This window comes from Nilaparvata lugens, chromosome 7, assembly GCF_014356525.2.
Source record: "Nilaparvata lugens isolate BPH chromosome 7, ASM1435652v1, whole genome shotgun sequence".
Taxonomy (NCBI): domain Eukaryota; kingdom Metazoa; phylum Arthropoda; class Insecta; order Hemiptera; family Delphacidae; genus Nilaparvata; species Nilaparvata lugens.
In genome coordinates this window covers 18,272,538-18,287,727 of record NC_052510.1, presented here as the reverse complement: position 1 = coordinate 18,287,727, position 15,190 = coordinate 18,272,538, and the positions used below count along the sequence as shown (strand labels likewise).

Sequence of the window (15,190 nt, the reverse complement as noted above, 5' to 3'; positions counted from 1 at the left end):
GGATTGATTATTCATTGCATCACACAGATGTCTGGAGAACACCAGGAATGGTTTACAAAACATCCCACGGCGTGGGTTGCTTTTCGTGGATTAGCGTGGGTCTACTTTGCGGCGGGCCTTAATCTAACAACCATGGAATTAAATGTATTTATGATCATATTATTATTTAACAATAATCACATTACTATTATTCTAATAATGAAATGATTCTAATGTACAGTTGTACAGTGAGCACAATATTACTTCCAATAAATAATAATCACATGATTTTTTAACCACACTATTAACTGAATAGCATTTCACTAATGCTAGTAATATAATTATTATCTCTTGAATGACAAATAAAAAAGCCTATCTAGAGCCAAATCTATCTAGATATTACTCTACTTACCTGGATTGAAAGAAAAAATTCCCTTTAAAATAGCAACAGCTAATGTGATTATTGGATTTAAAGTGGAATCCTACCAAATAGAGCTAGAGCTATTCTTTCAAAGAGAAGAGATCAAACTGTTCAAATTATCATATTCATAAACAGTCATCCGAATTTCAATAAAATAAAACAAGCTCATAGGGTCGTACATGTAAAAGTGCAATGATTTGGCAATTCTTAGATAACAGGCGATTATTGAGATAAGATGGATAGTCAGTTGTGATTCAAGCATATTTTATAAGAGATAAAACTCAGTCTTCAACAAACACGTTCCTCCGGAGTAATGGCTGGAAATGAATGAAGGTCTTGTGGTTGAGTAACCTACAAAAAATATTTATTTTTACAACGTATCAAATTAGAATGTACAATGATGAGACGAGTTACCAAAATATTGCTTACGTTTGTGATAGTGCTGAAAATTTCTGCTGCGCAGGTAAATATCAATTCACGTTATTTTAATTTATCCAAAATTGGGTAGGCCTCAATCCCTGTGAGGAACAATATCATTGCGTAAACTGTCAGTATTGTTGTACTCCATAATACGTGTTATTGAGGTCCGAAATGAATACTAGTGATACTAGCCAAGAAATATTGTTAGTCTATGAAGTTTATGACTGATAGAATTCAATTGGGTTCAAATTGTATAATTTCATTTACAGAGTAGAATGAAGTCTGAAAATGATTGAGAGTTACATTGAGAAAGTTGCTAGGATTATATTATTGGGTAGATAATTATTTTTCTCATGACAATCGAGATTCATCATTGAGAAAATCAGTGGTGCGGGAAGACCGGGAAGCAGGAACCGGGAACTGAATCTGAATCCAACATGGTATAACAAGTTATTTGCTCATGCGCACATAGCTTATCTCGCCTTCATTGCATTGTTTCTTTAAACGGGGTGTTGTCAAAATGAATGTTGCAGTTTGAATCTTTATAAACATTTTTTTCACATCATACCTACAGGTATAAAATATATGTCAAATGGAAAAGCAGAATCCTTTTCAAACTGTGTATACTCAGTAAGTCAATCCTGCTTTTCAATTGAGCGTGATGATCAGCTGGTAGCGGAGACATGATCTTTGATGAAGTCAAAAATATGAAAATTGTATGTCATTACGTCAGGAGATCACATGGAGACCATCAATAGCAAACACTGTCATGAAAGCCAGCGGCTTATTAGACACGGCAATTGATTGGCGGCCAGTGATTTTCATTTCGTCACTTTTCATCGGTCTGGTTGGAAATTTATGAAAAGTGACGCAATGAAAAACTCTAGCCAACAATAACTTGCCGTATCCACTTTCCCTGTCTATAAGCCGCTTTACAGCCATTGCTCCGAAAATATTGCATGCACATGTGAACCGTGGCCTACAACATGAACTATTTAATTTATGTTTGACTGTATCATTTTCAACAGTAAGTTCAATGTAACGAATAATGAACTGAAACTTCGATATTCATTTGTGAACACCTTGTATTTTGAAGAACGTTATCATCAAATGAAATTTCCTTAATTCAAATGAATTTATGCTGACTATTCAATACAGAGGCAACTCATACTCTCAATTTGTTGGTATTCTATTGAAATAACTTGTTAGATATTTCCAATGGAATACCTGGAAGTATAACTCTACTTATATTCCCAATCATTCATAGTTGAGAATGATATTGTATGTATCAATAAATAAAATAATTACTTGGGAAAATTTAATCCTATCTGAAAAAATTGAATGGAATGTTCTGCTTGAAATGAAATCATTCTCTTCAATTCTATCAAACTTTTTTGCTTGAAATGGAATTATTCTACCCAGTTTTTCCAAATGCAACTCACGAGCTCAGAACTGTTTTGAAATTATGTTGGAGTAGAGATGATTCCCGAATCGTCTCATTTTGAAAAAGATTATTCAAGTTCAATCACATATTCACTATAATATTATTGCTTGTAGCCCTGTAAGAGATAGATAGATAGAGAGATAGAGAGAGAGAGAGAGAGAGAGAGAGAGAGAGAGAAAGTAGGCCTAAACCAAATAGAATATTTCATCGCTAGAAGATTATATTTAAAGTTTTATGATTTGGTTCGTCGTAGATAAAATTATAATACTATCGCATCCTCTTCCTACCCATCCGGAAATGCGGAAGTCCACAGTCATAGGTGTTTAACTTTATCAGCTTGTTACGAATATTGATATCTTACGAAGAATACAATTTACAGTGGTTGTCAATCCCTCATTTCAATGAGAATTCTTCTCCTGATTTGATAATGATATACCGGTATCAAATATTTATTACTCTCCTATTTCTTGTCAGAGATAATTCAATCTTTATTGATGTATGGTTTTATTGAATACAAGTGCCAGTAAGGACTAGGTAAAATGCTAGCATTGTCGTTTCTTGCTTAAAAAATGCTTCATCAGCCAATTACTTATTTCGACCAATTTGTAATAAATTGAATCTGTAAAATGAATAAAGATTTGAAATGTTATTTAACAAAAAATATTGGCATCTTGTCAATGATAATTTACATTCTACTGACTCTATTTTATTAATTTTGTAATAATGAAATGTTTGTTGATCCACTTTTCTGCAGAGTATGATGCCGATCAAATTTCTAGACTTGTGCGTTATCAATGCAAGGGATGATAAGTGATGAATGGACTTGAAATTTTACAACAAGAAAGTGATTTATCCACTGAAGCTTGTATGGTTATCCTTCTGATTTCAGGAAACTTATGAACAAGGAAACTTCTACAGCAACAATTATCAACAATCAGAAGACTATGAGCCACAAGAGACCTACGATGACTTGGATGAACAAGAGGACTACGAAGACTACGACGAGGAAGCTGCTTATGCAAGGCCTGATCGAGATGTAACACAAAATAATGACTTCCTTCGCTTCAACAAGAACCATATATTCAACATTGGAGACAATGGACAATCACAAGTGACAGGTTCTGGTGCCTTCTCAATACCCGCTGTGAACTACAATAAGAATTTCAATTGGAATGTGAATGGAGGTAGTAATAGCTTCAATGGTGGCAGCTCAACAGCTCAATCATCTACAATTTCCATTGCGGATGGGAGTCAAGCGTCTACAACTCCTTCTGTGGATGGCAGTAGTAATAATGCTGCTTCAAGTACAGTAGGAGGTGGAATCTCATTTGGTAGCTCGAAAAATTTCCCAAACTCTTTCAATAACTCTGGTTTCAATTTTGGCATCAATTTCAATAGCGGCTCCAAGCAACAAGGCAACATCGGAAATAATGTCAATTTAACAAGTATCCTCACCCCCTTAACCAATCTGAAAAGTAATATCATTACTAATGCTGGTGACAAATTCAATAATCTATTCCTTACAGCTGATGGCAAAATTGTAAAGGTAGTTGAAGTAGCTAATAATTTGAGACAGAATGTTGAAAACTTGGTTCCAACAAAGGCTCAGGTTCTACAAAGAATTCAGGACAGTATTTCACAGAATAGTCAGAATATAACCAGTGGAGCATCTTTAGGGAAAGCAAACAACTTCCAAGGTCTTTTTGGAGGGAAAGTAAACTCTGCTAATATCAATTTTGGAATCTCTAAAAATATCGATGTGACAGATATTGTTAATGGGCAATTGAATTTTGTTAACAATGTAGTCAATGGTGCTACTGGAAAAGTTGCAAATGTCACTGGAGGATTGATACAGAAAGCAGGTACATTTGCAAATGCAAAATCAGATGCTATACGTGGAACAGTCAATGGTTTCACTGATAAAGTGGGAAGCATTGGGGGAGGAATACTGAACGCTACTGGTGCGATTGTGAATGCTAAAACGAATGCAATTCGCGGTACTGTGAACGGAGTTGTGGGAAAAGTGGGGAATATCAAGACAGGCTTGTTAGATACAGCTGGAGCCATTGCTAATGCGAAGGCAAATGCTGTACGTGGAACAGTGAACAGTGTTGCTGGAAACATCAGAGATGGTTTGATACAGAAAGCTGGTGCAGTTGCAACAGCTAAGACAAATGCAATTCGTGGCACTGTGGATGCTGTCACTGGAACAGTTGGTAACATCACTGAAGGTCTATTAACCACAGCTGGAGCAATTGCAAATGCCAAGAATAATGCTATACGTGGAGCATTGAATGGTGTCACTGATAAAATTGACAACCTCAACAGATTATTACTGAATAAGGCTGGGATTATAATAGATGCTAAAACAGGTGCCATACTTGGAATTGTGAATAGAACAAGTGAAAACATATTGAATCTCAAAGGAGGCCTACTGCAAACTGCTGGTTCAATTTCAAATGCCAAATCAAGTGCTATATCAGGTTCTGTAAACAATGCGATTGGTAATATTGGGAATTTCAAGAGTGGGATCCTCCAAACAGCTGGTGCAATTGCAAATGCTAAATCAGGAGCTATCTCAGGATCTTCCAACAATGCATTTGATAATTTTGGAAACATCAACAGTGGATTCTTGCAAAATTCTGGATCAGGGACTCAATCGAGTGCAGTGAACAATGCAGTTATAAATAATATTTCAAACATCAAGAATGGATTTCTCCAAAAAGCTGAATCATTGACAGGTACAAATTCAGGAAGTGCATCTGGCTCCCTAGGTGCAAGTGGTAGTTTCAATGTTGGAGGAGTGGAAGGCTCTGGTTCATTAGGACTTACAAAAAGAGGTGCATTGATCAAAGCATTTAGTCCTTTAGGAATTGGTAAGAAAATTGTGAAAGGTGGCGCTATCAAGGCTGGTGCAGTGGCTGGAGCCTTGGGTGGAATCAAAAGTGGAGCCCTCAATATTACTGATAGAATAGTAAACCCAGGAAAGTACTATGGCATTGGTGCCATCAAACGTAAAGTAGTCAATAATATTTTGGATGATGTCCAAGAAGAACTCCAAACTAAGATTGGAAATGTTGTAGGAACAATCAGTGAGGTAGGACAAGGTGTGAAGAATCACATTACTGATCTATCCATAATTGATAATCATGGTGATAAAAATGTTTTGAGGATTGTGAATGGTTTGTATGACACACAGTTCTATTTGAACGATCTCCCAGTGGAACAGGCATATGTTATATTCTGTGATGAGAGTCAGCCAGTGAATTTCTTCGGAGAAACGCTCGATACGCAACAGAGAATCATCGAGGAGTGCATACCCTCAGGACAAGTGTACATTGCTTACAAGCCTGACTGTGTCAATGTAGAAGAGGATGAAAGATGTAGCGAAGGCTTTATCACCGCTCAAAATGATGTGAAAAATCAATTGAATGTCATCGTTGATAGATTGTTTGATAAATATGGTGACCAAATCGTTAGAAAAGCTGTATCTTTGACGAATGGACGTTTGTAATAGACAATTTGAATTCTTGACATGACAGTGTTCTTCAACTAATAGAATAGTGCTCGTCAGAAAAAATAAGCATAATATGAGAGGATTTGAAAAAATACTCCCAACTTCCCAACTGATCAAAAAATCTATCTTTTTATACATTGTATTTATGTAAAGTAGATATTATAATATTTTGTAAATAAATTGAAACATTCCATTCTATAATAATTATTGATCTAAAAGATATTCAGATTATCCAACTTTGTTAAAAAAATCAAGTGATCAGTCTAGTCAATTCTAATGATTCGAAATCAGAGGATTTCACCATTTCCAATATCAACGTTTCAACTACATGAAAACTGATAGAACTATTATTGTATTAATTCCATGAGACCCACATTCTTATCATCATCACATTTTATGCAAAATACGGTACATAATGTAGATTCAAAAATACTCCAATAGGTTCAATTTTGTAAAAGAAAGGACTTGTTGAAACAAATTTTCAATCAAATTGGAAGGAGATGACGATACTCTAACGTCTTGTAAATAAAATTGGAGAATACAGAGATCTAGAAGAGCTTCTTTATAAGGAATAAAGCTTCTGATCTAACTGAGAATAATGCTATTGTAGTGAGAACTAATAATAAATAACTATTTTTTACTGATAAGTGTGCATATTCTTTTCTCAATCCTATATCACTGTTCAAAACGTGACGTTCTATTGAAGTGAATTATCTTCAATTATTTGAGAACTTGAAGACAAAGAAAGAATAACCTGAAACTTTAGTTTCTAATTCTATTAATTTTTCTCTAAAAGATAGCTGGGAGTGTTGTACTGGTTAAACAGGAGTACCTACAAAAATACGCCTTCACGTTGTATTGTTGGTGAGTATAGATCTTTAACTCTTTAGAGAACTCATATGCATTTAATATGAAATGTGATGAAGATTCCGATCTGTTCTCTTAGAATTAAGATAACTCATAAGTTCTCAATCGACGAGGATTAATGTATTAAAGATGTTTGGAAACAAATCAGTGAATATTACAGAGTAAGATTAATTTCTAAACATATACCAATACATACATAGGAAATTTAGAAAAAATAGTCATTTCCATTATGATGCAGCTACAGAATGATGAAATTATTGATGCAATGGGTCTTGAAAGACCTGGTAATACATTGTCATTTGTGATAAAGAATCAATAAAGAGAGCGTCTCATTTTGGATTAACTTGAGATTTGAAGGAGAACATTTTTCATTCATGGATGAGTGAGAGCTATCTGAAATGAAATGAAAGATCATTTGCCACATTACAGAAACTCATGAAGAATTAGAAAACACTGTTTCAATTTTACCTGGCTTCAAAAAGACCTGAATTTCCAAAAACGAATAGTAATATCCTAAAATTCTCAAAATATCAGCATATATAAGTCATATTATTTTATGGAAGATAAAACATTTTCAATTGTTTGAAAATGAATATTGTTCTCTAATAGAAGTTTTATCATGTGATAAACTTGGTAAACACTGTTAATCCATACAATGCTGGAAAAGCTAGGAGACCAGACTTTACAGATAGTTATTTAGTGCGTAAGTAGTAAACAGATATGCAGTCTGTCATTGACAGTATCATCTTTCCAACAATTATTGTTTTATCTGAATAACTCAATCTATTTTGTTAAAATATCTGAGTTTCTCATGTTATATTTTTAAAAAATCCAGAAAACAGATATTGAAAGACATTTAGTTGGAGAGCCGATTGAAAGTTGTAGCCTATAGGTCTACTGTATTTATTCAAATCAACGTTGAAGCATCCCATTGTATGAGAAAAGTTATATACTCACATAGCTGTAATAAGCATCGAGCCATAATGCTAATACAAAACGTCTACTTTATTAATAGGATGAGGTGGGGTTCACCAGAAAAATAGACTTACTGGAAGAATCTTCTTTGATTCATAATTGTTCTTGATATATTTTCAAATTGATATTTCTCACATGTGAGAGAGAAAGCAGTGATATTTTTGGAAATTTTCAGACTTTCTGATGTGCGAGGGAGAAAGGTATGAAATGGATTACTACTTGTTCTTCACAAAGCTACTGGGCTACACCTTGCTCTACTACATCACTGTGGTTACCTTCGCAACAGCTACAAGCTTTTCACGAAATATGATGACATCTCTAGACGCTTTGTGTTCAATTTACAATGGGAGAAAGAGCTGTTTGAGACACTCCATGAGAAAACACTTGACTGAAATGCCTTGCATGAATGAGGGGCTGAGATTTAGATACAGAATAGTTAATTTATAAAATTGGTTGGAATATAATTTCGTGGAAACTAATGTTGTTCAGGAAATTCCAGGTATAATTTAGGTAGCCTACAGGCTAATCGGAATGACATGAAACTCTTTGATGATGACATTTAAGTTACTGTTATAGTAGTATAAGGAGACTTCAATGTGATTGATAAGTTATAAGGAAGCTTCAAGGTTTATCAACAAAAATGTGTTTAGCTTATGATTTGAAAAGATAAATCAGTATGTTACACTGTATTAGTGATTAGTGTTGTAAGTTCTGCAGGCCTGAAGGCTCTTAAAACATTTTATAAGATGAATACAACAGAATGAATAAAATGGATCAGTATGTTACACTATGTTAGTGTTGTAATAGTTCTATTGGCCTGGATTGTTCATTTATGTATCAAATTCCAAGTTCTGTATATTGATACTTACCTGATACTCAAGGAGTGAAATAAAAGGTAGCGAATCGACATCAAGTAGGCAAAACATCACTAATAAAGTTATCAATATTATAGTTCTAATAATTCTATCACTGCATCTTGAATTTGGTTATTCTGTTATAACTTACGACCTAAGCTTTCCTGAGGATTATGCATTCAGATTTTCAGAATGACATCATTTAGTATTCTTTACACTACTTTTTGTAATTTGTTATTCATGATTTATTTAATAAACACTATTTTTAATATATTTATTGTTCATCATCTGATATTACTAATACCTCATATTATCCAATCCTCATATATGGTACCATATAAATAGAATAAGCCTTTTAACAACATAATGACAGTCACTGTAAACGTTATACTGGATCAAATTTGATACGGTTTGGAAAAGAACAAAGATGAGTGGTCTTGACAAATGATGAAGGCTCGGCTCTTCATCTTTTCACCGTGGTACAGGTCTCATTTTTTATGTCAAGATTAATAGTGGCGCAATTACGCTACTTTTCATATCAAAGTTGTTTGGACTGCATCAAATTTCAACAAAGCGAGCGGCGCTCTGCACTATGGGCCAGACTAGAGTAGTTTCATTCCATTACTCATCTATTTCACTTACTATGACGAAAAGCTAGTTAATGAATTACTGTATATGAATTGGTATCATAACCTCATTCAGACTGGCTCATCAACTATCTAAATTTGGGAAAGAAATAGTTTTGGATTAATTCTGTTGTTTCTCTCCCAATCATTGTTTTGATGTTGTGCATGTTTGAATGGAATAAATAAATACACTTTTTTTATTGAACTATTTCTGACGACACTACAGTTCAATTTTTTGAATAACAGTTATTCGATTCTAATAGCATACTCACGTGTGGAGCGCTTTCGGATTTTTACCTACATTTTCAACACTCAGTGCTCCACGCCTCCACACGTGGGTACTAGTTTTCAATACCGGTATTTAAAACAATATTTAAATAAAAGACTATAGTGTCGTCACGAATAGGTCAGAATAGCTATTCATTTATTTAGAGTGTAAAACGCGACTTTATTGCTTGTGCAAAACAGTTATCGTAGTAACGAAACAATACAAACATATTGTAGCCTTGTTGAGGCTATGAATCTCAGCAATCATCATGGAACTTGGTTGATATAAATCATGGATAGAACCAGCAATTTATTGATAAGCTGATCAGAGACGGAAAATTAAAATTTCTCAATCTTTTCGAGCGTTAAAGTAGAAAAAGTACTGAGCAGCGAGCGTAAAATAGATTATCAGTTACCTACCCAGAGTAAGTGAATTCGTATGGCTTTTGTTAGTGGGGAGTTTCTTGCGGGAAGAGGTCCCACCTCGCCTGAATATATAATTTAATTCGTCCAAGGGCCTTATAACTGTCATACTTCAGCCGGGACTGACAATTAACATGCCCATCCGATTACAAGGAAGTGACCTGGTCAAGAACTTTTAGTGATGAGCGAGTTTGAACCCGGGATCTCCAGGCAGCTATGCAAGCACTTTATACACTAGACCAAGGATCACTCCATACCTTCCCAAAAATCAGTTATTTCACGATGAGTTTTCGGCTACGTAAAAAAGTGTTTTACAAGCAGTTGTAGGAAATAGTTATTTATTTATTTTGTTCAAAATAATATGAAAAAATGAAATTATCTTACAACGAATCTGCAGTATATCTTGATCGGAGCTGTTACTTGAAACAACGAAAACTGATCTGATTGCTTTCCCTAATCATGTAAAAATAAAATATTACACAGTATCATTGATTTCCAAAATTGCCCTAGCATTTGACTGAACAATGAAGTTCAGAGAATTCGATAATTTTATATTCTCATGCAGGAATTATTATCATTATACAGAAATTTATTAATAATAGTTCAGTAGAGTGTAATAGTGTAAGATTTGATTTGATTAGTGTAGAGGCTGTAGACCTTGACACCATTAACAATTTAGTAGGAGATGAAATTTCAATTTTGGTAAGTCTATGACCAAATTGAAAAATGAAACATCGATGACAAATGAAATTTGATGTTAATTAGTAGAAAAACTGCATATAGGTAAAAAAAAAAAATAGAAATAATGACATAATAATTATCATGTACTCAAATGAAAATAATGTCTCCTGGCTTTCATATTATGATACTTGAAGATAAATTATGGACCAACTTTCGGCACATCATGAAAGCCGTTGAGAGACAAACAAAAAGTAAATAATAATAGAATATTATAGATGGTTGAATGAATAAATAATAGCATGAAATACAAAAGCAATAAATTGACGAATGATTACAGCACTTTTGTGATGCAGGTTTCATGTTTCAATCAAAATTCATGCAGTTATCAATTTCCAACAGCTTATGCTTCAAAAATCAATAAATTTCATTCAACTTCCGTCCTATTAATTAATATTGCTTCTGGTTCCCAAACTGTCGGTTACAATGGCCAATTTCCATTTCTCCAAATGGGTTGCTTTGGCTATCATTGTGTGTACACTCCAAGTAAGTAGAATATTATCATTATTGAAATATAGAATAATAATCATGAATGAATAGAATATTATTTGAATGAAATGTTCTATTTTTAACTATCAGATAACCCGTGCTCCGCAAGGGTCTAATTAAGAACTTGACCTACTGAAATCTTGAGGAATTTAAAATAGACCTATAATCATCCTCAGTAAATCAATAATTAATATGCAAAATTTCAAGTTAATCAGTTCATTAGTTCAGATGTGATGCGTCATTCGTGAGTTGCCTATCTCGTACGTGTATAAGCACTACAAGCACTACCTCCGTAAACAAAGCCATAGTGCATTCTGGTGACGTCAGCACAGGTAGGGCTTCTACACCAATAAAAATTGGTTGATTTCAGCTGATCTATATCAGTTAGTGTTTTTACTGGTGTAGGAGCCCTACCTGTGCTGACGTAACCATCAACCACCTGTCATGCACTATGGCTTTGTTTGCGGAGGAAAAGATATAAGCCAACAATTCTTTCCTTCATAGATTAAATTGAAAATAAATATTGAGCCGCATGTTTTATTTGTAACTGGAATCAATTCAAGATCTCAAATTTGGGGGTCTGTTATATTCAACATTTAAGATTCAAACATTTCAAGGAGTTCTAGAAGTCTACTTTTGAGTGGAGTCAACCGATGAGTTCAGAGTACGGTATGCCTATTACAATTTAGATATTGGGAAGAATTAATAAGAACTAAGATCAAGTGGCTAGCAACTAGTCATTAGTTCTATAAAGATAAGATTAAACAGATGATTTGAATCCTTGCATTTCCTTGAAAATGACTTTCCATTTCCTTGAAGAATGGCAAGCAATTGCTAGCCTTTCACTTCAATCGGCCAATTGAGTGACAATTTACACATAGTTAACATTATAACATTAGACACCCTATCACAGAAAAACAATAATATTTTCCCTGGCTTATCACAATTTTTCAACATTATCACAGTTTTCAGTTGTAAGAGGATTAATAGAATATTTCGAGATACATGAGAAGCTACTCTACATTTTCTCCTCTGATCAATTGCAAGTGATGAATAATCTCATATGAATCGGATGAGACAGTCAAGTGATATCTATTCATGAATAAATCGGTTGATGAGAATGTAGGATATTCTCCTCATCAGTATAATATCGCATCTCTATCAACGCTCACATAGTTATTATCTGAGATTTCAAAAAGTAGTCATATATTATTTATTTTTTCCAGTTGATCATCAAAGAGACGGATGCCACATTTTTTTGTAAAGATGATGATGACGATTGCTGTCAAACTTCATGTGGATCTCCATGCAACTGTGAATGTGACTGTAGTTGTGGCAAAAAACTGAAACACAAGTCAGACTGTGACTGTGGGTGTGGCTGTTCTTGCCCATCATTGAAGAAAAAATGCAAGAAGAAACGCAAGTCGAAATGTTCCAAATTTTCGGAATGTGAAAAGAGTTCCTGCTGCTCTCCATCAGCACCACCATGTTTTACAGCTTGTCCATTATTCATACCTTACATACCTCCTCCTCTTCCGTGTTATAGTCCATCACAATATTATTGTCCTTCTTCATCATGTTCCTACTCATATCAACAACCATGCTGTTCCCCGCTATGTGAATCTGCAACATGTGCCTCCTCGTGTGGACCCACATGTTGTGCTCCTTGTGGAACAGCAACATATTCACCAGCATGTGGACCCCCAGCTTGTGGACCACCACCTTGCTTCTCCTCATGTGGACAAAATGTATGTTCTCCATCCTGTGGGCACACATACTGCTCACAGTCATGTGCACCAACATTTTCTGCTCCAACATGTGGACCAACTCCTTGTGATCAAGCATTTTGTGCTCCACCTTGCAGATCAGCATGTGTGCAACCATTTGCCGATCCCTGTGGGTCGACATGTTGCAATCATCAGTGCTCTCAACCGTGTGGAGGCTCATATTATCAACCATCAAGCTCCTGTTACTCCTCTTGCAGTTCCTCTTATGCTCCAACTTGTGCCTCTGTGCCCAGTCAAGCATGTGGGTGTGCGCAATATTCATCATGTAACAATAATTGTGGCTGCAGCTCATCTGGTGGATATCGGTCGTGCAAGAAAAAATGGTTGTAGCTGCTAAAATTATTTTGAAAACTGAGAGTGATGCTCACTAAGCATCTGAGAGTACACTGAGAAATCTATCACTAAAAGTTACTATGCTAGTTATTTCCTCATAATAAACAATGTCGAACTCATTATATGATATAAGTTTACAGAAATGAGTAGATCAGCCTATAAGATTTGGGTTTTAGAGTTCAGGAGATAAGTGAGAATGAATCGATGGGAATAAAGAATATTCATAAATTTCCGTTAATTTACCGCATCTTGTTCTCATTTTTGTATTCCTATGTCCTAATCACTCTTCGAATTGAATGTAGACTTATCTAAATTAATTTCCGGGGAAATTACTGCATCTTGTTCTCATTTTTGCATTTCAAAGTTCAAATTACTCTCTTTGAATTGAATGTAGACTTATCTGAATGGAGGTGAATTGAAAAGCAATGGAATATTGAGAAATATCCTACATTGAATTATTGAAGTTTGTGAAATTTTATCTGATACATAATATTGAAAAGAATAGGGAAGATAGTTATTGTTATCCAATCTTTGTTCCCTTCACATAGCCTACATATCTATGTGAAGAGAACAAAGATTGGATAACAATAATTAAAGAATGCGATTGTTTACTAATATCGAAGATATTTCAGGTATATAATAATCAGATACCTTTTGTGATTGATCTAGAGTATAAAATCAACCTTCAAAAAAACAAATTTCAAATCATCATTCCTGGACCGTAAATCAAGTGACGAAGCAGTGTGTGATCATATAGCCTTATCTTTTGGACATCAACATTTTATCAAAATTTTTGGAGAGAAATAGTACAGGATTAGCCTAGTTTTTCCTCCAATGTCATAATTGTATTATGATTATAGTATTTTATACAATAAATAAAATTAGTGATTACTACATTGTAATATGGTGATGAATCACTGATTAATGGTCACAAGCCACTAATTCGGAGTGATCTGCTGACGTACAAATAGGCTTCATAAGTTTAGTAGCTGGGTTCCCATTATAGTAATAATATTTTTTATTTGTTAAATACAGTACAGTCATTATGAATCACAACTATACAATTGTACATAGTCATGTACAAAAAAAAATCTCTAATATTATTTTAACATAATAAAAAAAAAAGATATAGCCTACATGATATCACACAAAATTGTCACATAAAAATTCATTTACACTATAAAAACTTCTTTCAACAAGGAACTTATAAAGATCTTTTTTGAAAGTCATGCTCTTAAAATCTATATTACTAGGCAACTTGTTAAGAAATTTCGTCCCTATGTAGCTAGTTTTTTTTCTCAAAAAGAGTTAGCCTGTGAGGCTGAACGACGAAGTTGTTCCTGTTTCTGGTAAAGTGTGAATGTACCTGTGCGTTGGTCGTTAAACTGCCCATATTCTTAACCATATATAATGGAGTTTTAAAAATAAAAATACAAGGTACAGTGAGTATGCACAGCCTTATAAAATAATCTCGACAAGGATGATTGAACCCCAATCCCACTAAACACCTAATAGCACATTTTTGCAGAATGAATATCTTATTTATGTTCTGCAGAGACGTGTCACCCCAGAGCTCAATTCCATATTTTTATGTAATATGTGAATAAATGAGTGCGAAATATAACGTTTTTCCTGTTTCAGGGGGCACACACTTGACTTATGGAGAGCTAGCCATCTTTAAATTTCTAAAAAGCTATTTGAAAAGTATGAAAAACGGTCCATTTTAATATGTTAGATAATCAGCTAGAGAAATAACCAACTAATAGTTATCAAGTGAAAAAAAATGTTGACTCTCAATTCCATATAAAAATGCCATTTATCACGAAAACTATCTTCTGGAACTAGTATTTCACCAGATCTTACTTATCTGTTTGAGCACCATCATGCGCAGTCATGAGTAAACTGAATTAAAAAATATTTTTTTATAAAGATTGCACAGATGATATCCTGATCCATCGTTCAGCTTATCATCACCCTATTGTCATCTGCAATGTATACTTTGATTGTATGAGGGAGATTCATGCCTATCTCTTGAAATATCGAATGAAAA

General features: G+C 34.2%; 1 protein-coding gene across 1 annotated transcript; it reads left to right on the top strand.

Annotated features, from left to right (window-relative positions):
- The first annotated feature begins 319 nt into the window (after positions 1 to 319).
- On the top strand, positions 320 to 8,750 carry LOC111045917 (perilipin-4). Its single transcript, XM_022331395.2, has 3 exons — positions 320 to 863; positions 3,154 to 6,645; positions 7,799 to 8,750. The coding sequence occupies exons 1-2, from the start codon at positions 798 to 800 to the stop codon at positions 5,776 to 5,778; spliced, it is 2,691 nt and encodes an 896-aa protein (XP_022187087.2). The 5' UTR covers positions 320 to 797; the 3' UTR covers positions 5,779 to 6,645; positions 7,799 to 8,750.
- Positions 8,751 to 15,190: the final 6,440 nt, after the last annotated feature.